At 36.2% G+C, this 27,007-nt stretch overlaps 1 protein-coding gene across 3 annotated transcripts in view; it reads right to left on the reverse strand.

The window, feature by feature from the left end:
* Window positions 1–27,007, reverse strand: part of LOC109077431 (protocadherin-9-like) — a 245,197-nt gene that overhangs the window by 175,792 nt on the left and 42,398 nt on the right. For 2 of the 3 annotated variants that reach the window (XM_042757496.1, XM_042757494.1), the window contains exon 3: window positions 15,469–15,570. The exons of the other annotated variant lie outside the window; for it this stretch is intronic. In XM_042757496.1, the coding sequence (XP_042613430.1) occupies window positions 15,469–15,570 (102 nt within the window). The remainder of the gene's footprint in view (window positions 1–15,468; window positions 15,571–27,007) is intronic. 3 annotated transcript variants of the gene reach the window in all.

Here is a 27,007-nt window from a genome sequence, read left to right on the forward strand (position 1 = left end):
TATTTTAAGCTTTTTTACTGTATAAGAAATACAAATTATTAAAATAATGATTTTAAAAAAATGTGTGTGCATTTGAAACATTTTTAGAAAATACTGAATAAGAAATACAAATAATGATCATTTAATTTGACTGTATTTTTCCTTTTTCTTCTCTAATTTGACTGTATTTTGGGGTGAAATATGACCTATAGTCATGTTCTTGAGATTTTGCTTTGTGTATACAGCTTTGTGTATTTGTGTATCCAAGTGAGTGCATGTGTGTTTGAAGTTTAAAGTGCACTAGATGGATTATATTCTTCTATCATCCATTTCCTCTCCTGCTGGCTCTACTACTTCCTGCCTCTCTCGGGGTTGTTATTGTATTTCCAGCATGTCTGGAGTAAAACTGAGGGAGAGCGAGAAGAGGAAGGAGGGGTGAGGAGAGCCGAGAGAAAGCCTGGCATTATGGAGGGCCGAAGAAACAGATGAAAGCAGGACAGATGTGTGCGTTTGTAGAAGAGCAAGACTCTTGATTGTTTGACGGCGCGTGCATATGTGTGGCAGATTAAATCCTTATCTAATCACGATACAATCAGGTCAGACAGATCATCACAGGAAGTTCAAGGTTAGACAGAGGAGGGGATTCCATTAAGGCTCTGTTTCCTCATACTTCACAGGGCTGCCAGGACTTCAAAGAGGGCATTCCCAAATGGAACAAAGGAAAACCAAATTTGCATATCTCAACAATAACCTGCTGTCATTGTTTTGAGTAAACCAAAACAACAGCTTTCCGTACGACAGTCACATTGTCTTGGATTGTCTTGGCTACAAAATCTCAATGTTCGTTTTCTTTCAGAGCCAACTTTGTTTTCAGTCTTAAATTAGAATCCATATTCACTTCTGTATGGCCATTCAACAATAATAGCATGACGAGGATTGCACAACCATCCAAATAATATGAAATCAAACTTATAGTTTTATGGCCTTTAGTCCATGTCTGTTAGCTTTGAGGATGTCTGTATGCTAGTGCACCTCCAAAAAGCAAACCAACTTATCTTCTTAAGAGCTGTTCTCAAGGATTGCTCTGTAAAAAATATATTCTGAAACACTCATCTGGCAAAACAGACCAAAAATATTTATGTTGTTGTTTTTTTTTCCTAATGAAATAGACTTTGATTGTCCAACATACTGTACAACCCAACTTCAGCTAGCAATAACAAGCAGCGTAATTATTGTTAACCAAAACAAAAATATATTAACCTTATAGACATTATTTTCAATTTAAAAAAGGTACCTTGAATGCAATGCCAAATGAATTAAAAATGGAATGAAAAAAAAACCTTTACATAGTTGAAAAAGCAGAAATGCTAAACCTTAATTAGGTGAAAGCTAACAGTAATATTAAACAGTAATATTAAATTTATAAGTCAAAAACATAATAAAATTACTAAAAAAAATCTAATTATAATAATCATTATAATACTTATAATTATAATTATATAATAATGATTATATTTCAAAATATTAATAAACACTATAATATTTTTTTTTCTTTAAAATGACATTAATAGCAAATAAAAATCAAAGATTTGTCTATGTGCATTCACTTGTGCGAACACTTAATTATTTAATTTGCCAAACATTAACTGGCTTCTAAAATGTGAACTGTATCTCTAGTAATTGCGTATGGTAAATTGGCTATGCAAAGGCTATAATATAAAATAAATTCAAGCCCATTCTGTTTTAAGTGGAAATACATCAGCATGAAAGAAAACTGTGTCAAAGCATCTCATGGGATGTTTAAGGTAAGTGTCATCTAATATTACTGTATTTCATATGATTTGAGTCCTACACATTCAAAACTAATTACGCTTGTACTGTAGCATGGCGCTGGCAATAATAAAGTCACGGGTTTGAATCCCAGGGAATGCATGTGCTGATAAAATCAGTAAGCTTGTACGCAATTTAATTAACTCTGTACACAATTCATCTGCCAAATGCATAAAGGTAAACCTTTTCAAAAATAGAATCTACTCAACTTTCATTCATGTCAACTGTTTATCTGAAAACATAAAAGAAAGAAGGATGCAGGGAAGAAAATAGAGGTATAAATTCCAGTCCTACTGTTTGGAGATTATAGAGACATGATGTGATTGCGTCTCCGCCGTATTAGTTTGTTCTTCTTGCACACACACTTATACGCTTCTCGTTAATTCCGCCTCATGTAGAATCAGATGTTGCGAGAAATTATAAAAAGACAGCAGCAAAAAAAGCTTGAAGGCATAAAAAACATAAAACAATACGTAAGTGGGTGTTAATCGTTTTCCGTGAACTAATAAAACATGTATGTGCTTTCTTTGCTGTGCTTACATCTAAATGAGGTTTCTGACTCCTTTGTGACATTAAAAGAGTTACAAAATGTCCTGAAATGAACACAACCAAACCTAAGTTATATTTTTGGATCAATACTGTTTAATGCAAGAGACTTCTGGCATGCAATACTGCGACAGAGCAGTGCAACCTGCCGTTTAATTGAAGGGCTGACTCAATTGTGAGACTGAACCATTCGAAAGTGCCGTGGCCTTCGAGACCATCGCCCCTACGGCTCCATCTTTTCTCATCTCCTTCTCTCCGAGAGCGACGTCTAGCTCGGGGTTTCTAAGATTGATTTGGTCGCTTTAATTATTAACAAAACACACAGCAGTTCTGATTGTTTCAGCTGGAGATCATATCAAAATAAATAGAAAACAAAGAGCGATCTTCTTCTTCACCACCTACATAGAAGCCTGTAGCCTTGAGGAGCAAGAAAGAAAAGGGGAGAAAAAAAGAGAAATTGGAAATAAATAAAATCCCAGATGGATAGTTCTTCAAATGGAAAATCAACTTCAAAGTCTTATTTCATCGGAACAGCCTTGTATGCCTGGGCCAAGACGCGAGCCGCAAGCCGCACACAGTAACCCCTCAGGTACCCGTGCTAGTGTCAATACACAGATAACGCCAGCTAATGAGGCCTTCAAAGAGTGCAGGGTCTTCAGAGGTTGACCACCCGAGACCCTCTCTCTCGTACTGTTTCTTGCCGTCTAACACATATATTCTCCTTCTTCTGTTCTCTTGCCACTATTTATTTATTTAAAAAGCACCCTGCACCTTGACTAATCTCCTCGCCCTTAATATTTGGCTTTGATTAGCGTGAGAACTCCTGCAATAGAGCGGGCCCTACTGTTGACGTTTTTAGTCACACCAGGCAGGATTATAGCTCATTACATACGGTGGAACATTCAGACGCACCATACTGCCAACCACAATACACTTAATAGACAATAATGGCAGCAATTATTCTTTTTTGACTCACTTATTAGATACGAACAGATCCCATGATGCCACAGATTGTAAACAGCATCTCATTTTCTCTGTTTTACTTGGACACTGGCATATTATGTCAGAAAAAGAAAGAAATAAAGAGCTAGTTGTGACCTTTTCAGACGTGCTAATGAGGATCGCAGTCACGCATTCTGTCGAGACTCTTAAAGGGGACATGTCACAGGAAATAAGTTTTTCTTAATCTTGCTATGGAAACATACTGTAGCCTTCAAAACGCATTAAAAAATTTATTAAAAAATGAAACTGCAAAAATAGACCAGAATCATTTTTATGAACTCATTAACATATCGCCACCCACATTTACATTTTAACTGATGAATGATAGTTTAAACTATTCAGACACATGGTGGTTAAAAAAGAATAATATAATAAATATAAATGTTTTTTATTTATTTATTTTTTATAAAAATTTTCTGTTTAAAAGAAAAGCATTTACCTGATATATATATATATATATATATATCATATATATATATATATATATATATATATATATAATCTATATATATATATATATACACACACACACATAATAGATTCAATATATTTACTTTTGGTCAGTCTACTGGATTCTTGCTTAAAAGTTAAAAAAAAAAAAAAAAAAAAAAATAATAATAATAATAATAATAATAATAAATATTGCCAGCAAACTTGGAATGGTTAAATGGTACTGTATATATATAACATCACTTAGTCACAAGCATCACTAACATCAACATCTGTTAATACACCAGTCGATGTTTACTGGGAAATATGGAATAATTTGTTTTGGCTTCAGTACAGTAACAATATAAAAAAACAGTTATACAGTAATGCATAATACCATGCATTTTGCTTAGGTGGTCATCATATTTCAAGATTCAAGATTTTTATTCGTCACATATACGATTATATAGAGCATATATAACCAGCAGTGAAATGTGAGTATTTGGGGCCCTTGGAATTAAGAGATTTGAAAACTTCTGCGCTAGATTATTAACATTATGGCCACATTAAAGCTTCTGCTTGACCCAGCGATGACATGCTTATGCAAAGTGTAGTCAAGCATGCTGTGGAATTTATAGACAGAGAAATTAAAGAAAAAGAGAGAGCTTGTGTGAAAGAAGGAGCAAAGACAGTGTGTAACCTCTTGATTCCATGCTGTGTGCACATACTTAGAACTGTCACACGCTGTTTGGCTAGCTTTGTGTGGCCGTGCTTTGCTATGCTAATTTGACACAGATGGAAGTGTTTGAGTGAACTGGCTTCTGACGTTACATGTAGATGAAACAGTCGTTACAGAAACGCGTAAGACCGAGCCAATGGGAGCGGACAGCTGCACTGAATTTAGAATCGTAGTAAATTCTCCCATGACTTTCTTTAAGAATCCTGCTGAGACACTGAGGTTCAATGAGACGGCACTTGGTGTCAGATCCATTCCAAAATGTCTTGACAAAATGCAATGAGATGGAATAGGATACATGCTTTACGCTTTTATCCTGGTCCGACATCCTAAAAACATGACACTCGCAACATTAAGCTGAAATTCATCTCGATGTGACAGTGGCGCTGCTTAACTGTTTTGTAGAGATGGTGCTAAATTTTTTAGGAACAGCATCTATTTTTTATTTTTTTTTAACATTATGAACGTGTTTACTCTCACTTTTAATCTATTTTATGCATCCTTGACTTAAAATAATAATAATAATGAAATAACAATTTGCCGTTCCAAACTTCTGAATGGTAGTATACACTATAAACATTAAAATATAGTATTATACACACATCTGCGGCAATAAACTCATTTTTGTACAATCTTTTTAAAGGGAAAGCTTATTTCAATGAAACTGTTCTACATATGTTCTTTTATGTAGCAAAATAAAATCTTAGTCGAAAAATACTGGTTATTACTTTGTTGTAAATCAAGTTATTTACATGAACATCATTTAGCAGACACTGTCTTTGAGAGTCATAAATTATACAAATTGCAATTTGTTACATAATTAAGGAGATAATGCTTCTTAAATAGTTTCAGTATAGCTACTTTGTAAATACTTTGTATTTGTACTTTGTATTTAGCATGTTGTATAAATAACTCATTTATGGAAAGAGTAGCTAAAACCCATATCTCAGTCTATTATACAGAAAACACTCATTAGAGAAAAGCAAGACAAAGAGAGAAGGATAGAAATGAAGATTTGAATTGTAAAAAGTATAGGTGTTTCAAAAATGGCAGTCTATTAGGGGACTTTCAGCACTGATGCTATCCTACTGTAGAATATATATAAACTAGGTAGACTAATTGGCAAGTTGAATCAGTAGGTAGATCATAGCCTAGCAGTTCTGGAACTGCTGGGGTCCGGTGTCTTCAATATGAAAGGAGCATAAGAAACCTCTGCTGTCAGCGCTGCCCTGCTTATCTGCCTCCAAGCCAATTAGTCCAGTCTAGAACTTCCAGATTTCATCCCTGCGGACGCATATTAGAGAGGGTTGATCACGCTGTCCCTGCGAAGATGAACATGTCAGAGAACAGAAGCTCTTCCTGCGTCTCTGGATGACAGGCAAGGTTGATCTCATGACAGGAGGATTCATAAGGTAAGCCATAAGAAGATCGTAGGAGATTCGATTTTTTTTTTTTTTAGACAACAATGTCTCTGTGACAGATTTGTTGCAAAACTAAGTGAGTTGCCAACCTAAGCAACTTTTTGGGCATTCACAGGCACATTCTCTGCAGAAAGGCTGCTCCCAGCAATAGGCAGCATTTTGGAGAAAATCTGACAACATTGCATGTGTCCTCTGCAAATGAGCCAATCCTAATGCATTGAAACATCTTATGCAGAGTCTTATTTTTTTATTTTATTTTTTTTTCAAGATCATCAAAGAACAATATATAGTTTAAAGATGTTCAGCATACTTTCAGCCTGTGTCTACTCAACGGCTTCCATAATATTCCGCAAAGCTGTTTACTTTGAGGTCGGCACACAGTATATGAAGATATTAGTAAAGATGATTATACATGAAACAAGAGATTAAACACTCCAGGTTTATAATACTGAGGCAGACATGCAAGCGGTTTAAAGGAGCACAGTATGTTTTTCATAGATCCAACTCATTTTATGACCCTCTTAGTAGAATGAATGGGTCAGGACATCTAATCCACAATATCTAATTCTGTACAAAACAATCTGATTTAAAACAATATCATATGTCTCTCTCTCTCTCTCTCTCTCTCTCTCTCTCTCTCTCTCTCTCTCTCTCCCTCTCTCTCTCTCTCTCTCTGTGTGTGTGTGTGTGTGTGTGTGTGTGTGTGTGTGTGTGAGTGAACTTTAAAAAAATCATAATAATAATAATAAATTCAAGCCATTATTACCCTCAAATTCTCATTAACAACCTTTGCATTTGTTTAAATATTTTAGTTTGTTTGTAAACATTATTCTCAATAAATTACTGTAATATAATTTTAAAATCAAATAAACCATATGTAAGAGATAATACAACCAATAATGCCATACTGTATAAATGTATACATAAAAATATATACTGTTCTGCATTACTGTAAAGAGAATTTGAGGAAATTATTGGGGCAATTATGTCACTAACGAACTAACTAGCTAAAAAAGAAATTATCAAGCAAGCAAACAAGTAAGTCAGTCCAAAAAACAGGTGCCCTCTCATCATGAAAAAACATCTTTGGTTCACTTTTGGTTCACTTCTTTGTGTACATGTGATTGTGGAGGGGTGAAAGACATAAGCTTGCCCTTAGGTTGGCAGGGGTTTTTGACGATAGCAGAAAATATATCGAACAGCTCCTCTTTCATTCTTTACTACATGCAGGGGAACAATAGACTGGCGCCCACCCACAAAGCCTACTTCCCTGAGACAGTTTGATAAAAGTCAATTTGGAAAGCAGTGCCCCAAATCTCAAAAGGCCAAAACTTTGTATGTGTGCAAAGGAAAGGCAGACCAAGAGAGCGAAAAAAGGGGGCATTTTGAAGGACTATTTGTCTAAATAACTTCATATACTGTATGGGTCATGCTGGCATGAAAACAGCAGATCTCTGAGGTTAGGGGGTATTGACTGGTCGGCCTGTATAAAGGCCAAATGTGGATCATTCACGTCTCTGGCCTGTTTTAAGCTCTGTAATCCACCATTAGAGCCTCAGAGGTGTTCTCTTTATTTAAAATAGTGGCAATATGTCAGAAAATACTGGTGAAAACCACAGGGTGATAAGTCACTGTTAACTCTCTTATTGATAAGAGATTATCAGCATCAACTGGGCGATACAGGCCCTGACGAGAGCAGCACCAAAGCCAACCATCTCAGATTGACTGGATTAGTTAAAGCAATAATGCTGACTGTTGCTAGAAAGTCTTCAGTCATAGGCAGAGATAAGATATAACTTGATGCAATCAATCCCTGATGTATAAAATCAAAGTTCATCCTACATTTCCTTTTTTTTTTTTTTTTTTGTGGTGTGAGTTGGAACATGACTATTTTTTGTCCATTTGCAGACAAGTTTTGTTGAATCATGCTTGAATACATTTTTGCAGTTCTTTTTGTAGCCACTAGTTTGCATACAACAAACTTCACCTTTAAAAACACACACACACACACCCACACACACACACATCTGTTGATTTTTTTCCAGGATGTGTGTTTGGGTGTCTATTGCCAATTTATTAGATTAATAATCGAGTGAGATAACAAATGGCCCCTCTTTTTTTTTAGATAAATGGAACAGTGCCATTAGGACAGATGCCGTGCAGACAGCAGAGACCAGAGACAGGATTGCCTGAAGTAGAACAAACTTACTTTCCTATGGGACAGGCTAATTATTTAGATATTACTATCTGAACTCTTCATCTGCATAAAACTGACAGCCAGATACCACAGCTGGTCCATCGGGCCCTTAACACACACTCATCTAAATCACACATGAATACACAGCCATACCACTCACAAAGGGTTAAACCCTTGATCAACTTTTGTAAACATTAAAGGGCTTTACTGTACAAACATTTTGCACAAGCATGCAATTGCTTGGCCTATGTGTCGCAAGCGCTTGGGCATATTTCTGGAAACAACACATGCGATCGAGCTTGCCAGCGCTAAATCTACTGAAAAATTCCACAAAGCAATAGCCTGGTTAATTTTACTCACAAACGGCAATGTGAAACTGTAAGTTCTATAAAAACTTCAATACTCGCAAAGTATCGGCGAGTCTGTCTTTTATTAGCTTCTTATAGCGCTCGTGGTTCTGCCAACATCCATTCAGCGAAACTCCATCCAACAAGCTGTTTGTACAACTCGTTCTACCCGCATATGTCTCCTCATCCCTGTAAAAATAGACTGTGGGTGATGTGCATAAGCATGACGTGACAGCTACTGAAAGACTGAGGTACACCAAATGTGAAGAGCTGGCAGGTTTGTGTAAACAATGCATTATGACATCATCAAAGACCAGGAAACATGCAACACATGACAATTGAATGTACAAAACGGGAAAAACAACTTCTACTGGAACAACTAAGCAACTGAGACTGTCAAGTAAAAGTCTTGTCCTTCACATCCACCAAACTGGGGCAGAAAATAACATTTCCTCTACATTTTCTTATCAACTTGACACTGATTCTTAAAGCATACGGCCTTCTCAGACAGACATTTTCTGTATTGAAAGTTTTACTAGTTGAAAAAAAAGAAAAAAAAAAGAATCGTTGGTAGAAGTGGGATGACCAGATTTTTTTTTTTTTTTTTTTTTTTTTTTTTTTTTTTATGCTGTTGAACTATAAGGACTCTGATAAATGAAGTGAGTAAGACATTTTGAAGTACTACAAGGGCACAAACACTGGACCCTGCCTTCTACACCAATGCAGCAGCTCTTATCAGACAAAAGTATTTTAAAGAGTGGCAATGATGCAATGCTGACTGCTACTTTCAGGGAAATGATTCAAACCATCCATCTTGCCCAAATAAAAGAGTGCCTTCACCTGCAGATGCCTCTAGGAGTGAGCACTTATCTCAAGTCACCAGCTTTGCTCTTAATAACACAGAGTGAGGGCAAGTCAAAGAGAGAGAGAGACAGAAAGAGAACAAGTGAGAAAGTAAGAGAGAAACAAACAATGAAACCGTAATAGAGAAAGAGGGAGACAATAAGAAAATGGCCCAAAACAAGGTTGGAGGCTGTACAAACAGCTGCTACAACTTAATAATGACAAAACAAGAATTATTAATTATTTATTATTATTGTTATTATTCAAACAAGACTACCATATTACAAAAGAGCATTACATTACATTACACATTACAGCCTACAGCATACGGTCTGCACCTGCGTGAGAGGAAACAACTCTCCATACCAGAAGGTGGCAGTAGTCTGTATTCACCATTCAAAAAGGGAAACTGGAAAAGCTACAGATTTACAATGAGAAGCCTTATGTGTGTGCCTCTTTCAACATCATTGTTTGCTTGCTGTTATCATTTAGAATTTTATTTTCGTGCAATGGTTCGCTGAGCTGAACAGCCAATCAGAGTGACCACCCACTGACAGGCTCCACCACTAATTCACCATCTTCAAATGGCTGAAAAGCCATGACAGGGAACAGACTACTCACAACGGTGTGGAATACACCGCAAAAACTAGGCCAACAGGCACTCAACGACAGCCTGACATTGTCAGCTTGGTGTTTCTGGGCCTTTTCACAAAAGAAGAAATTCTGAAGAAAGTTCATTCTGCTCTTATTCCAAACAATACAACATGCCAATTAGATGTTTAAATAACTGAGTTGCTAGCTATCCCAGCATGGAAAAGGATTTGTATAAAGCTTCCAGCACTCAATCAGAGTCAATGCAGACAACCCCGCTAATGCAAAGGTAGAGTTCCTCGCCCCAGGAGTATCCCTACTCTTTACTTAAGAAAGAGATCCATTTCCTATCCCATGTCTCAGAACAGAAATGGGAGCTCTATACACATGCATAATTCATGAGGTCTCTCTTTCCTTACAAAGGTCTTACAGTAAATACACCTTCACTATGTTGAGAGTATTGACCAACTTTCTAAAACGCTTAGACACAATCTTTCTTGTACACAAAGTATGGCATGAAGCTTCGGAGCACATCCAACCTCTAAGAGCCACTTTAGAGAGGAAAACATCTGAAGCGGGGCCATAACATCACCGTTATGGACATTTAAGACGACTTTGGAAGTTTAATCAATGATCCGTTCGTAAAGCTTTACATTTGCTCCACCAGCCTTGGTTACATCCTCGATTCAAAAGAAATAAAACGCTGTCTGTAACTTTTGAGGTTTTTCAGTTTCTCATTACTGAACTACCTAGCAGGACTATAAGAGTCAATGTACCTCATATCATCTAATGAGTGACACTGTCACAGTGTTGAGAGCGCTCACTCTCGCTAATCAGCACCTACCGTAGGGCAAGTCATCATTCAGTTCGGTCAGCGCGGCAGAGCTAAGCTCATTTCCCTCTCACCGGAATGAATAAATTGGCCCTAGTCTGTCTTCAAACCACCTTGTCCTGAGAGAAGGTCAATAAATCAATAATGCGTGCAAATACATGAAAAAGCAATTCAACATTGCCATTTTTCCTTCTCAAGCATGTCCCTACAAGCTCAGAAATGTTTCTCTTCCCTGCTGACAGGTCTCTTCAGACACTTCATGAATATTCCAGGACATGTCAGAGGAAAAAAGCAGCTATGACGGTCACACAACCCTGGAATGACTTCATAATCAATCCCATGATTCCTCTCTGCCTGTGAACCATGAGTACATGCACCTGGGGCTCGTCACAGCAGATACCCAATGACAATTCTCCGCATTCCACAGCGACAGCCACTTATTGAACAGCAAAGCAATGAATCTATCCCATCTGTCCATTGATAGTGAAGATATACATGCACAAGCCATGTTTTCTGTAATGAGAAGCCGGCTTATTTCGAAGACGGTGTAAGGCATGAAGGACCATTTATTGACACACTTTGAAGTGTACTGTTCACTTACTGTGCTTGACTTCTTCCCCTCTGACTGTGGTCCTGAGGTGAGAACAGCAACTGATTGCAGAGCAATAAAGAGGGATGAACTCCACAATGAACTCAATTGGTTTTGTGTTAATTACGTCTTATTTCAATAACTAATACCGGTCGTAATATTGTTCTAAATGCTCAGGGGAGCAATAACTGACAGTTGGCGAGATATACAACATATTAGCAGAGCTGCCGCTGGAACTGAAGGATTACCTCTGATCAGTAAGACTGGTTGCCTCATGCACTTATCCCCAAACTAATGCATTCTAACGGATTGTGTGTAGCATCTTGGGTGTAATTGACCTGAGGTTAATCACACTGCTGACCTTTGAGAGACGACAGAGGAAGGTACAAGATATACTGCACATTCACGCTGACCTCCAGACAACAAGCAATATGTTCTCCAAAAACAACCTTTTTCATAATACAGCTCTAATCCCATTAGCAATTCAACAGAATATGATTCCGGCTGGTTTACAAAGCCATTTATCAAACCGGCTTACGAAGGAAGAAATACATTTGGTGCATGAAGAAAATTACCTATCTGTGTCTCGGTGCATCTGTGCATATAACCAAAAGAACTTCAAGAACAAAAGGGAGGCCACCAGACCCCAATTCTCCCGAGGGAAGATGATGACAGTCCTTGAAGCACACTGCTGACCAACTACAGGTTTCCAAACTTTCTTTGCCACCTGCTGGACCTCTATTCTGCTTCAACCTGCTTTAAAAGATCAGCTATTTTTCTATTCCCCAGGGATGGTAAGAAACTTTAATGACTTCGAACTCATGACCATTTGGCAGTCCTATCGACAATTGAGCAACTTGTTCTGACCTACTTTGAAACGGCAATGCTGGACCCCATAAAGTTCTTCGACTTGGACAGGATAGTTCACATCAGGGGTCAAATCGAGCTTCACTTCTTGCACAGCAACCCGCCCATCTGAAATCCTACTGTAAGATTTATAACCAAATTACTACCTTAAATAGGAGGTAAACCCTAAAATAGCCTCAGTGTGGTGGTCTAGATCAGACTGCCCTCACTTCACCAATAACAATCTGTAACAGGCCACTCGCAAAGAAAAATGCAATATTCAAAACATCATCCGATCAGTGGAAAGAATCAGAATGTAGTCAGTTCTTTCTTCATAAAGGGACAGTTCATTCAAAAAAATTTACATTTACAAAAGATGATATTTTGAAGAATGTTGGTAACCAAAAAATTGCTGTTATTCACTGACTATGATGATGCCAGAATTTTCATTTTAACTGTTAACTATTCCTTTAGCTTCTTCGACCTGAGGTCCTGAAAACCAGCAGACATGACACCTAACACACTAGCCATCACCCGTTCGAAACACTGACCTTCAAGACCAGGCTTTTCCTAAAGCAGTAGGTTCTTATTATCAGATCCTCAACAACATCTCTGATAAATAGACCGTACTTCACTCTAGACACAGAAACAGAACTGTTGATTTCCAAAATGTTACATCTACTGTCAGTCAATGATTTTTCATTTGCAAGTAATGATAACTTTAATAAAAATTTTATTTATTTCCGTATGAGAAAGCAATGAGTGTGAATGGACAGTTCACCCCAAGATGATACTGCAAAGTGACCATTCAGACTCCACTGATGAGGAATGGTCCCATTAAAAAAACCACTGTAATTGGGTTCACACCAAGCTACTATTTTGCATGGTGACATCTGTAAACATGCAGGTCATTTCTATCATCTCATCGACTGCCCAGGAGAATATTCCAATCACAGACAGAGTGGATCCATATTCCCTGCAATCATGCTGGTAGTAGAAAGCAGCTGACATGGGGAAAAAAGGAAGAAGAGAGCAAAAATATGGTGAAATGTTGATCAGGAATGCAATGCAGTCCATACATGCTCTTTGGATGGAGCTGAAGGGGTGCTGATGACTATAAAGTGGGCATGTCAAGAGTCTTGAGGTCCCTATGGTAGTAACAAGTCCTATTTTTTTGTCTTACAGTCATGGTTTAATTCTGAATTTCCTCTTTTGCCTTCTGCACTGCAAATAGTACTTCTCCATTCACCACCCTCTTATTTTCTGTCTGTCTCCGTCACGCCCACACATTAAACCACATACAAATGCACGTACACATATGGAGCCCAAGTTAAGTCTTAGCACTCAGTAGAATGAAAAGAGAGGTGTTGTGGATGATTTATGTTTTTGATTTTATTCACTACATCTGAGCACACACTTTTCAGATGAGAGTATTAAATCCGCCAGGACAAAAGGTAACAGTCGGCAAGGAGTGGACGTATATCATCTGAACGTTCCCAAACTAAGTCAGGAAAGCATGTACAGGGAGTAACGCACTGACCCCGATCAAAGCACATATTAATTAGCATTATCATTTTAATTTCCAGATAAAATGTCCAAAACATAACACATTGCTTCAATAACTGACAACCATTGACTGATGTGACTGTCCGATTAGCAGTTTCAGAGCATTATAGAATCATTCTGTGTCAACTCAACTAGAGTTCCCCGATTCAAATTTTCGAGTCTGCCAAAATATAAAATGTCAAGGATTAATATTTACTGAGTAATCCACTATATTGTAGAGGGTGGTCAAAAAGGCAATTTCCACCTGTGATTCAGAGCCAAATTACAGGGGGTTAAAAATGACTTCAGAAAGATGGCAGCATCATAATGTTACTTTGTTTACTTTTTATTTAATTAGTTAGTTACTTTTAGTGCATTTCTAGTTTCAACATTACTTATTCTTCAGACATTCTGCTTTATATACAATAAGTATCGGCTGTATACAAAGTAAGCAGCATTTAGTTTTCAACCACTGGAAATGGGTAATATTCAACACCCTGAATATGGAGCCTCAATGAGACCCCCATTTCTCTGGGACTGAATAATGTAGGGCCTTGAGAATGAAGATTCCAAAATAATTTTATTTAAATAATTTTATTAAGAACTAAAATCTAAACTCATATTCATATATCTTTAATAATTCTTGAGTTATAGGCCTGCAAAATTCGGAAAAACAATACTTATTGTACTCAGGTATATGCAGTTTTGACAATATTTGTTCTTCAGACATTCCTTTTTAAAAGAAAATAATTGTCATATTTATGCAAAGTGACCCACATTTGGTTTTTGACCACTGAAGATGTGTACAATTTAACAATTTACTCCTGGAGCCATATTGAAATTCCAATATCTTTGGAACTGAACATATAGTTCAATATATAGAAACTCAATGTCTAAAGGGGCATTAAGATATCTTTAATATGTCTCTAATATGTCTATCTCTAATAAGTTACAGACATGCAAACTTTGGAGAAAAAACTTGAGAAGTGATCTTTCCCCATTTCGAATGGTCACCATTGACACATACTGTAATGCAACAAAGATTGCTAAAGTCAACATATTTTACTAATTGACCTACCAGTCTCTGTGTAAAAGTAACATTATGATGCTGCCATCGTTCTGAAGTCATTTTAACCCCCTGCAATTTGGCTCTGAATCTCAGGTGATCAGTGGATTACTCAGTAAATATTCATCCATGGCATTTAATATTTTAGCTTTCATCACTATACATGTTTATCTTTCTCAAGAAAAAAATATTAGCAAAATCAATCATTTAAGCTGGAGAAGTTTCTGAAATTTGGCTGATTTGACACGGAATGACCCTATATGCTTCTGAAAAGCCACAACAGACATTTTAAGACTTCAAGCTTGTATATGCATTTTCTTTCTGCACAACACTTAAATAACAGCTCTGAAAAAAAAGGAAAACCGAAAAACAAGCATCATTAGGCCCAGTGGCAAGTAAAGCTTCATGTAAACTGTCCCGATACCCAGAAGACAAAAATCCCTGCATATACTCAGGTAATGAGAGCAATGGGAGGGAGGTATGTGTGTTTATGTAAAATTAGTTCAGTTATAATGATGTAGCGGTGAAGAGACCATCGTTAGAGAGGTCACTAAAGAAACCAATAAGCAGAGGAGACATACAAACAAGCAGGTGAAAAGTGTATTTGTGCAGCTCCATAATGGTGCTTCAGCAGCAGCCATCTCAACAATCTGAACAGGGGTTACTCACTAGAGGAGTGCAGGGTGTCCAGTACTCTGGGTTCAGCTCGGCTCTAGAGCGAAGGTCCAGATAGTCGGGGTTCAGTTCGGTGCGGGCACGGGTAAGCGTTCCCTTAAAAGCCAAGAAAAGGGGGGTGGGGGGTTACAAGTCCACTCAGGAAATTGGTTAAAAAACTTTCTCAAGGATGGGAAATGAGTGATGAGATGGCTGGAATGAGAAACAATATTATTATTATTATTATTTTTTTTTTTTTTTATAAAGTAGTTGCTCTAAACTGAATACAGATAAACTGTTGCAAGCTGGTCAGTAGCTGGATGACCAACTAACATGTTAACCACCATAGACCAACCTGAACCATCAAATAACCAGTTTAAACCATCATTTTTCTTAAAAAATAGCTACTAGCCTATGTTGGATTTTCCAGTTTCATCTTTCAATTAAAGGAACCGACTGCCTTTTTGATAGACGCAACCTATTTCATTTTCATTTTCTCTAGAAAGCACGTGTAGCTGGCTATTTCAAAAACCTGATCGGTCCTGCAATTCAGCCCAGTATTACAAATCCTGTGCTTATACTATCACATGAGGCCTTTAAATGATAAATGATCAAACTGTCACTTTTCATAGACTCAGCAGAAAAACACAGTTTCTGAGAATTTCTGACCTTTGACACCATCCTTAATATTTTACACATGGGTGTAAAATTAGGGGGCTCTCGATTTCCAAACACTCAGTCAACTCAAAAGGTGACAAATTACACAGCGCTTTTAAGCTGAGGCAGAACTGAAGATGTTTTCTTCTTCACGCTTTGTGTCCAAAATGATACAGACTGATTATATCTCCTTTGTAAATGAAATTGCCTTTATAAGCATACGGCATTTGTGTTTGACAAACCTCGGCTGTGAATCTCAGCGAAATATCCTGCTTTCAAATCAGTCTGCCCTTTGTTAGGTAATCTGCTTTTCTCTTGCGCACATGCACCGCCTTTTCTCTTCTGTTTTTTTTTTTTTTTTTTTTTTTTTTTTTTTTTTTACATGCAATAGACGAATGGACCCATATGAAACAAACACATATGAGTGGTGACATTTCAAATGATATTACAGAGATACTCAAGCAGGGAAAGCAATCAAAAAGGCTTTGGTGGAGCCAACGCAACCTCATTGAAATTCACAAACAATGTGAGAGAAGCTAAAATATTGCTTACCGCACAGCCATGAATTAAAACCTAAATACTGACCTGAAAGAAACAAAACAAATAAAGGCGCTCATATATTTACATGCATGCTGAACAAGGCAAGATGGGAAATTACGAAAACCGCACTAAGCATCGCATGAGATTCAAGGTCACGCAAAAAGCGTGAAACAAGCAACCCGAAAGCTATAGTTCTTTTGCCCTCTGGAGATATGAATACTAAAGAAATGGTTTATTTGCTGCGGAAAGTGCCGTTTTTCATTTCCCATCTCACTCCATCCCTTAGCGATGGACCCAGCAAAATTCAGTAAACTGTGGCGATGCCAACAGTGTATGATCTATACTGTAATTATCTGTTGATTTCCAAAATGACCGCCCAGTAATGAGGCAGGGCTGATGAGAGGCCTGGGCATACATCACTGTCTCTAACCCCAGAATGCATTCGAGAGCGCACTCTCGTCTTCTTACACGTGCTATTTATCTCATCTCCATCTCTGCATGCTTCGCATCATGAAATCTGAAGGTATGTTTGCAGTGCCAAGGCGTCAAAAAGTCTGTTTCCTTAACCACTTAGTCTATTTATTTATGTGTCTTGAGATCGGTGCCGCCCACGCTCTGTGTTTTAATTAATGTCACGCTGACCTGGACAACACACTTTAGCAGTTGGCAAAGTCGCTTAATGCCAGCGTGATTGTGAGCGAGCGGAAAGGAAAGCCCATTCTAGAGCACTGGCGTATGGTGTGCACTCTTTAATTGTATTATTAATTTATATTTTTACTGTAATCTTACTCTGGCACATACAGGGTGTGTTTAGTCGTGAAACAAGCTTTCTGTGTGCATTCAAGAGCTCTTCTCACAGCAAGATGTGTGATCAAAGCCAGAAGGAAGCCTGCTTCCGTTCTGTAAAAATACAAGCTGTCTGTCATCTGTCCTTCATTCCCTCAAACAAAGCATGTTCTGCTGAACTGAACATATTCAGAGCTTTGAGAAAGTAGAAAAAGGAGCCTCTGTACTTCCTGTTTAGTGCAACAAATTTGCAGCAAATCACAAAAATAAAGGTACTTTGTGAGGTTTCAGCTACAGGTTTCTGCTTGTCACGCTTTTGCTTTGGTTCTAATAGTCACCCTGTAACATCGATTTGGGTCATATATTGTTGTGTTCAGTCGGGTTAGGGGAAATTCAAAATTTAATAACTGGCTTCCAGTCAATTGAAGGGTGTTGAATGGCACAACCCATTGAAATTTGAATTGGAATAACAGAAAAATAATAATAAATAAATAAATAAATACATAAATAAATAAATAATAATAACATACAAACAAACTAAAAAATAAATAACATAGGTAATTAATTGTTGAATGTTTTTATTATTATTTATTTGTTTTTTTCACCCTGGAAAACTAAAAATGAATTCATTAAATATGACGAAATATAAATTCAAATATACCATTCAAAATTTGAGGTTTGATAAGATTTTTCAATTTTAAAAGGGTCATGAACTGCATTTTTTATTATTTTACAATGTTCTCTGAGGTTCACTTATAATGTTAGTGTGATTTAAAAAAAAAAAAAAAAAAACACCATCATTTAGAAGTAATAGGCTATTTTCTATCTGGTTTTTGAGCCTCTCTGCAGAACAGTCTGTTAGAATGAGAAAGAATAAATAAAATGAGATCCACAAATAAATCTTAGAGTTTCATTAATTAAATTCACAAATAATTCAAATGAGATTTGCAAATAAAAAACATATTCACAAACATGTTTATGTCACAAACAGAACTTTCCCTGCCATTCATTTGTGATCGCGTCCTGTACATTTGTAGATCATCGCATGCATTTATGGATCACTCGCTGTGCATTTGTGGATTTTGAAACATTTCTAGCATCAAGACTCTAACAATCCACAAATGTGTGTTATTATAATCAGCGATTCTGTCTCCACTGGATGTGGCATGGATTTACACAGCAAATCCCTGACAGTAAACTCATGTCCCGCTCTATTTCTGACATTCAAGCATTTGCACTGCTTCTACGCTTGCGTCCGATATAGATACGCTTTTAGAATCAAAAAAGGCAATTCAAAGACTATTTTTCACAACACTCTGCAGTGTCTTGTTATTGTGTAATGTCATCTGTATGATTCTGTTGATGGAGTAATCCTGTGTTTGCATCTCTCTAGTATTTCTTCTCCTCCTACTACCACAACCGTTTATCAGTGGGCGGGGCTAAAGAGGCAGTGATGTAGAAGTATTGGTCTGCTATTGGTCTAGAAGGCATTGATCTGCTCCGAAAGAGGGTGGGCTTTCACCGCACTATTAGGTCATAAAGTGGCACAGTTTGGTTTCAGTAATAGCTGTTTTTAAATGAACAAGAAAGTTTTGAGTTTTACAACTTACAGGACAGTATATTGACCTGTTATATGTCAAAATGTCAAGGGAAATTTGATTTCTGCATCTGAAAAATACAGTAAAACATTATATATTGTAATAAAATGTTTATATTATAACTCTTTTCTATTTGAATATATGTTAAAATGTAATTTATTCGTGTGATGTAAAGCTGAATTTTCAGTATCATTACTCCAGTCTTCAGTGTCTCTTCAGAAATCATTCTAATATGCTGATTTGCTCCTCAAGAAACATTTCTCCTTACTAACAATGTGGGAAAATGGATTTAATTTATTTTATTTTATTTTATTTTATTTTATTTTATTTTATTTTATTTTATTTTATTTTATTTATGGAAACCATTATCTTTTTTATTATTATTTTTAGTATTACTTTTTTAGGATTTTTCAATTAACAGAACAAAACAAAATATTTGAAAAACTAAATACTTTTACATTTTTACAAAAACTGCACTTTTGATCAATTTAATGCATCCTTGCTGAATAAAACAATTTTTTTTTTTTTTTTTTTAATTCTACCTAAAATTCAAAAAAATAAAAACTACTTCTTCCATGCACTTCCCTCTACTGCACTCAAGAATCCTGATGGCCCCAATAGTCATCTTATGATTAACAACGTGATGCATATGAGAGCTGAATGCACTTTTTTTACACGACTCTGTAGTGTCATTCAACATAATGACTGCCATATCCCACCCACCATGATTTATTAAAGCAATAGAGCCCATATTCAAATGACGGCGGCACGGCTAAGACACACTGACATTATAATTTGCCATATATCACAAGTGCATGAATATCATTACCAATTTATGAATGTGATTAAGGGGGGGAATATTACTCTGGATTAAGTAGCCTGGCACTCTTTGAGAGTACATAAGTGTGTGTGCATGCATGATAGACAGGTGATGCTGATGGCACTTTTCCATTTACTCTGTATATCTAGATTATCTATCATCATTTATTTAGAGAGCTTTGATACAGAGGGCCATGTTTACAGGAATGAGTTCAAACGCCCGTACGCACATACTGTACTCACAAACATCAAATGCTTTATAAAGACACCACAACCAGAGAGATGATATAAATCAAGGGCTTTTAAAAATATAATGTGCCTAAAGGGATGCTATGGGACAGTATGACAGCCCTCTGTCAATCACATGAGCTTCGGTTCAAACAATAACACCCACAGCACATCTACTGATCTCATGATGTATCTCCCTTCAGGGGCCGTCAATTTCACATAAAAGAAAAAATATCTCCACTGATTATTACGATAAAGAGAGAGTTTTAGCTACTAGGTGTTAATAGTCTGTGCATGTCCTTTTATTGAATTCATGGCCTTTTTTGTACACCTTTATTGGACAAAAGAATGAAGAGAGAAAAAAAATTAAAAAATAAAACAAACAAATAAAAACAAAAGTCATACATATATATATATATATATATATATATATATATATATATATATATATATATATATATATATATATATATATATATATATATATATTATATATATATTTCCTAGCCTTTTTTATGACTTTATATAGATTATTAAAGTCAGTTTCTGCTATGGAATGAATGAATGAATGACTGAATGAATGAATGAATGAATGAATGAATGAATGAATGAATGAATGAATGAGTGGTCTCACAATTCAGACTTTTTTTTACTAAAAGTTCTTTCAGATTCAGATTTTTCTTGCAATTCTGACTATTTTAGCACTTTCTGACTTTCTTGCAATAAGCAAATTTATATCTTGCCATTCAGATTTTTGTTTGCTTGCAGATTTTGTTTGTTTGCTAGTTTTGTTTCCACGAAAAAATTATTTCCACAAAAAATCTAGCGACTGTGAGAACCTTGCATCTTGCTTCTTCAAACGTCAAAATTAAACATATAATTATTTTTTTTTTTTTCACTAACATCCACTATAGTACTTACTTGCACAGTGTTATGAATTTGCTATGACATATTCTAAATGCAGCAATGTATGAAATTTGGCTTACGTAGCCTGAAGTTCTTATTCCTGTACTTGCCTAGATGATTCAAACCAATCATGTTCAAAGTCACACCAGAGACTACATACATCGATACATGCGTATGTTCTATAAATCATGTTTCAGTCTTCTATTCCTCATCTTTTTCTCAGTATAAAACTGCATTTTAAAATTGAGGGCTGTAATTTCATTATACATTCATCCTGAAATGTGCCCTCTATTTTTCTTCAAAGCTAAACGTACACACCAAAAATAATAGCTCATAATGAGAATGTCAGGGGCTGACCACAGCTTTTTAAGTGAAAGTATCACTTGCCATTTTTTTTTTATTTTTAAATAAACGTTCTTTTTATTCTTCCTAATTAGGTTTCTTCCTGCTGCGGTGATGCCTGTGAGTTCCTTTGGTCTCTGTCACATAGCAGCACAAAAGGTGTTACGTGGGTGACTTCGGCACAGTTTAAAGTACTTCCTTGCTACACGTGACCCATCTGAGATGTGCACCTGTGTGAAGGAGCGCAAGCGACGTCGCCTCATCAAGGCCTCTTCATTAAAGCGTCCAAACCATTCAGCCTAATTAATCTTTTCAGTGCACTTCACTTCTCTCCAGATAAGCCCTTACTGTTTGTTACCCCGCATGATAATCAGGCAAATTTCCAGTTACAGTGGCAACATGTGCCTCTTACCAAGCCCCCACGGGTCATTTTAGCGAAACTGCAGATGCCTGCAGAAAAAACAAGAGATAACTAAACACATTTTATTAAGGTTTAAGCTCAGGGCAAAGAGCTCCTGGAGGATAAAACGTAAATAAATACACATCATCATCCTCCACACTGACTGTTTACCAACCGCATTACCTTCAGCAAAATCTCATCATCACCGAGAGCCGCGATGCGTCACGGGGGGCCATTTGATAATTACTAAATGTATTCTTCCCAGCCGACTCCAGCCACAGCGTATGAAGCATGTGTTACTGGTCTGATAAATGTCCGCAGGTCTCCTTCTGTTACAGCTGCATTAATAGTTAACAGTTCAGTAAAAATCAATCAGCGCATTATCTAGCCTGCCTCCTGAGATTGGCCCAGTATGTTTAATATATTTGCCACCATGTTTAATATATTGCATTAATAATCGGCCCTTTCCTTATAGTCTCTTCACTATGGTTGAGTTACTGCTGCACCAGCGCTGCAAATGAGCTCGTAAAAGAGGAGAGGGAGCCATGAAGCACATCTTCTCCATCGTCCTTTATTTATCTCTCTCCATTTTGAACTTGTTATTTTGAACTTTCTAATAATAAAATGCACTAAAATTTCTACAAAAATATTAAGCATCACTGATAATAAAAAATAGCATATTAGAATGATTTCTGAAGCATCATGTGACAGTGAAGACTGGAGCAATGATGCTGAAAACTCAGTTTTGCATTACAGGAATAAATTACATTTCAAAATATATTCAAATAGAAAACAGTTCTTTTGTTTTTTTTTTTGTTTTTTATTTTTTTGTGTTAATATTGTTGTTGTGGGAGTTTGTTTTATTAATTTATGTACGCATGCAAGGTCAAACAACCCTTTCGTTTTCTCAAAATATGCATTTAATATCACCTCAGTTTCCAACGATTCTCAAATGATTCTTTTGAAGCAGTTCTAAGATTCAGTCTCTCTAAACCCCTCCTTTCAGTGAGCCTACTGTGCTCTAATTGGTCAGATGACCCAGTCTGTTGTAATTGGTCTGCTGTGTACAGCACGCATCGGAAACGATACACCCATCGCCATAGTTTTGTTTTTTGAACGCTTGAAAATATAAACATATATTATTTATCACACAGGCTGTAATTCAGGGGAGTACTGAGCCATCTTTCAAGAGCAAGTGTTTTGTGAATCCTGCTTTGAACTCCCCGAGAGGAGAGAAGCAGTCGTCAATAAAATAACATGTTTGTGGGTGGGGTCAAGTTGTTTGCGGCCAGCCGACACAGAATATAGGCGGGAATTATGCAAATATGTTACCCTGTGACATGTAGCCATCACAGAAGTGGAATTCGAATTACTAACGACTCATTTAGGCTGTACAGAGTCGATTCTTTCTTTTGGGAGACAATTACTTTATTTAAAGTGCATTTTTCAGCTTTACAACTTTGCAGATTGTTTACTTTCCCCCACAGCTACATTACACACTTCATGAAAGGCAGTATTGGAAATGGCATAATGGGGGCACTTTAAATTCTAATAATATGTCATAATGTTATTGTTTTTACTATATTTTAATCAAACAAATGCAGCCTTAGTGAGCATAAGAGAGAAATACAGCAAATGCTTTAAAATCTTGCCATGTTTCTTGTTTAAAGCCACAAGATGCCAACAAGTTGCTATTGTCAACCGAATCTCATGGTTCAGGGGTTTAACAACCACATTTAAAATGCAGCTGACGCTCCCAAAACATTGCTGTGTGGCTGTAGTGAAGAGGGAAGAGAAGAAAGTGAGCACAAGAGAGAATTAGCATTTGACTGAACACTGGCAACAAACAGTCTCTTCAGCAAATTTCAGATTTGTGTTTACTGTGCTACCGCTAAGCCCGTTTTCACGATGGGCTCAAAACTACAACTTATTGACATTACATTTAAGTTGACAATGGCTGGGGAGAGCCCCTCGCTAAGACGACAGCAAAAAAAAAAAAAAAAAAAAAAAACAATAACAAAAAAAAAAAAAATAGCTTGAATGCCGGGGCCACCAATAAAATATCACCCAATTATCCTCAGCGCTCTAATATCATTCAGGAACTAAAGAGGACTGCTTTTCACCAGGGCCTTTCACTTTGTTCTTGAAGAACAAAAGCCTAACAAACTACCAACCCCTCAAATAACCATATGTATCCAGCGCACATTCAAAGAGACGGCTCTTTCTCATGCAAAACTCTCCGTCCACGCTGACACAAATATATTTCTGAAGACTGTTTGATATGATAATTAATTTGCACCTTATAGAAAACTAAAGTCTACACTCCAGGGAGAAAAAAAGAAATGCAAGATAGAAAAGGGGAACAAATAATAATAATAATAATAATAATAATAATAATAGCTTCATTGCTGCAATGAGCTGGTTAACATGAAACGGAAGAAATGTAACTCTCTGTGGGAGTGACGGAGCTTACGAAAGGCCACACCGATGACGCTAGTCATCTGTGGAAAAGAGAATCTGTTCTATTATGGCGTCTAATGACAGAGAATATTCCAAATCGATCTTATTCTATCGTCCCACCATCTACTCGGCCCTTCGGCAAGATGATATGTAATACTCGCCCTGAGGAATCCAAGACCTGAGCGCAAAGCGGAGGAACGCTCAATCAATTAAGCTGTCGAGACGGGGGGATAGTGGAGGGCAGGGAGGTCTGCTGTTGTGCTGCTCGTTCACAAGAGACGAAGCCTTTATCGATTTCTACTGCAGGCCTCGTTCTCATCATTAGAGAACATTACTGATCTAAAGAGGACCCCTGACTGCGCTATTGGTTAATGACTACTTTAAACACAGGAGATGAGCTCAGGAAAGTGGTGTGATCATAGAGTGAAAAGAAAAAAAAAAATGTGTCAAAAAATGTCCAGGTCATATTTTACTCAAAATGAAAAGGAAATAAATAGTAACATATGTGTTCCATTAAGATTTTGCATTATATGTTATAATAAATTACCTTAAAAACTAATTCTCATTAACATAAAAAAAATACTCATCTAATAGTTCCATAGTTCTCTCATAATTAAAAGTAAAATTGATTACACTGAATATAATTCATCTTGATTTACTCAAAAAAACTTTGTAATTCAGTAATTGTATAACTTTCTATCAGTATTACAGTTATAGGAAATGTCATTAAGAATAATAATTATAAGAATAATAATTACTGGGAATTAAAATTATAGCAAAACACTTAGCAATTAGAATGTTTTTTTTTGTAGTTGTTGTTTGTTGCTTGTTTGTTTGTTTGTTTGTTTGTTTGTTTGTTTGTTTTGTATTACAGCAAACAAAAATTGGGGAGAAAGTGTTGTAATGACAACAATGGCACAAATAAAATTTGTATAAAAATAGGCTTCATTTTCCTTAAGCAATGTATTCTTTCTTTCTTTTTTATGTATTTATGTATTTATTTATTTGTAAAATTGACAAACTGTACAATAAGTGTATTATGACAAATTACCTTTACAAATATTGTTAATATAATAATAATAAAGAAATAACAACACAACATAACATAACATAACATAACATAACATATAACATGACATAACTATATATATATATATATATATATATATATATATATATATATATATATATATATATATATATGAAATTCTTATCAGCATCAAAGTAATTGGAATTGTCATCAATAATAATGAAAAATAAAAACAAACTATATTCTGTAAGTAGGGGAAGTGTTAAACATCATGAACATCACAGTTTAGACAAATAGTCTAAAAATAGGCTTTATTTTCATTAAGCATACATTTTTTTTTTTACTTTTGATTTTGATTGTTAGGTTATATTGATCTTGAAATGGTTTTGTTAGATTCACCAAATTCCTCCCTTCAGTCAAGGACCACGGTCTAAGGTACCAAAGAGAAATATGTTCTGTTTGCACACAAATACAGTATATGTCGTGCGAAATTACACTCCAAAGAGCAGTATTTACTTTATCTGAAAGTTTACAATTAATATGCTGCATATCTAAACAAACATAACTGGTTACTTGAGGTTATTTGTTGGAGTCTTACACTATTATTTATGTTCATAAACACAGACTCCACAGCAATGCCACACAATACGATGCTAAATATATAAAATCAAATCCACCTTATATTCCCTTCCTCTGTCTGTCCGCCTCTCTCTCTCTCTCTCTCGTAAACCACTTGTTTGGTATTATGTGAGGTAGTCTCAGTAAACTGGCTTTGGAAACCCTGCTCTAAAGGATCGGTCACAAAATCTTTGCTTTGTCTTCATCCCTAGAGAGGCGTGTGGTTTTTCATTCCAATCGCCACTGCTCTCTGGTTTTAAGCACCTGAAGGAACTTCCATTTTTTCTCAAACCTCTGTTCTGAACTGCTGGAAACAAGCTGTCTCTGTGAATGTGGGTGTTTATATCAATCATTTATGTCCTCATTCATATTTCAGTCACTAAACCACACAAGAGTGTTAGGTTCAGACATGCAACGCTGTGAAACCTTCTTGAACAACATTTTGCCTGACCATTAGAGAACAAAACATGCATTGCATTCCAAAAACTCAGAATGAGCAAAACTCAAATCAGAATGCAATTCACAATACGATGCAGTTGGGTTGCATTCATAGCATAGCTAAACTATAACAGACTATACATTAAACCGTCCTCTTCTGCAGACAGTTTTCCCTTCCAGGTCAACTACTAACTGGTTAAATGTCAGTTTGTTTATACTGAGTTAGCTCAATAACAACACAATTTAAAATAATTTACATCTTTCTTAAAAAATCCAAAATCACTAATCTACCTGCAATGTTTTGGTATAAGAAACATATATGCATGTCTACAGAAATAGTGCTATTAAAGTATAAAACAGTTTGAGTGCCTAAAGTAAAACTCAGCATAGTCCCACTTTATCTCAAATAAGAACACACATCACAGTAATGATATCACTGCTTAAATATTTATTAATATTACAGAACAGTAATATCGTTCAGTAATATTAATTTGCCGTTGGTACTAATTCTTTTTGCAGCCAGGAAAATGTGTTTCAAGTGAATGTCTAGACTGTTCCATTTAAATGTAAATTATCTGAAATGGATAAAATATTCACAACATGTATTATGTTCGTAAAATTAACAATGTTCAGTATTAGACGTTTATTGAGATGACAACTCTTAGTTTATAGTGAATACAGTATGTGTTCCCTAATCTAAAGTGTTACCACAAAAATGAGCATGTCACTTTG

The sequence above is a fragment of the Cyprinus carpio genome, chromosome A6 (genome assembly GCF_018340385.1).
Source record: "Cyprinus carpio isolate SPL01 chromosome A6, ASM1834038v1, whole genome shotgun sequence".
NCBI lineage: Eukaryota > Metazoa > Chordata > Actinopteri > Cypriniformes > Cyprinidae > Cyprinus > Cyprinus carpio.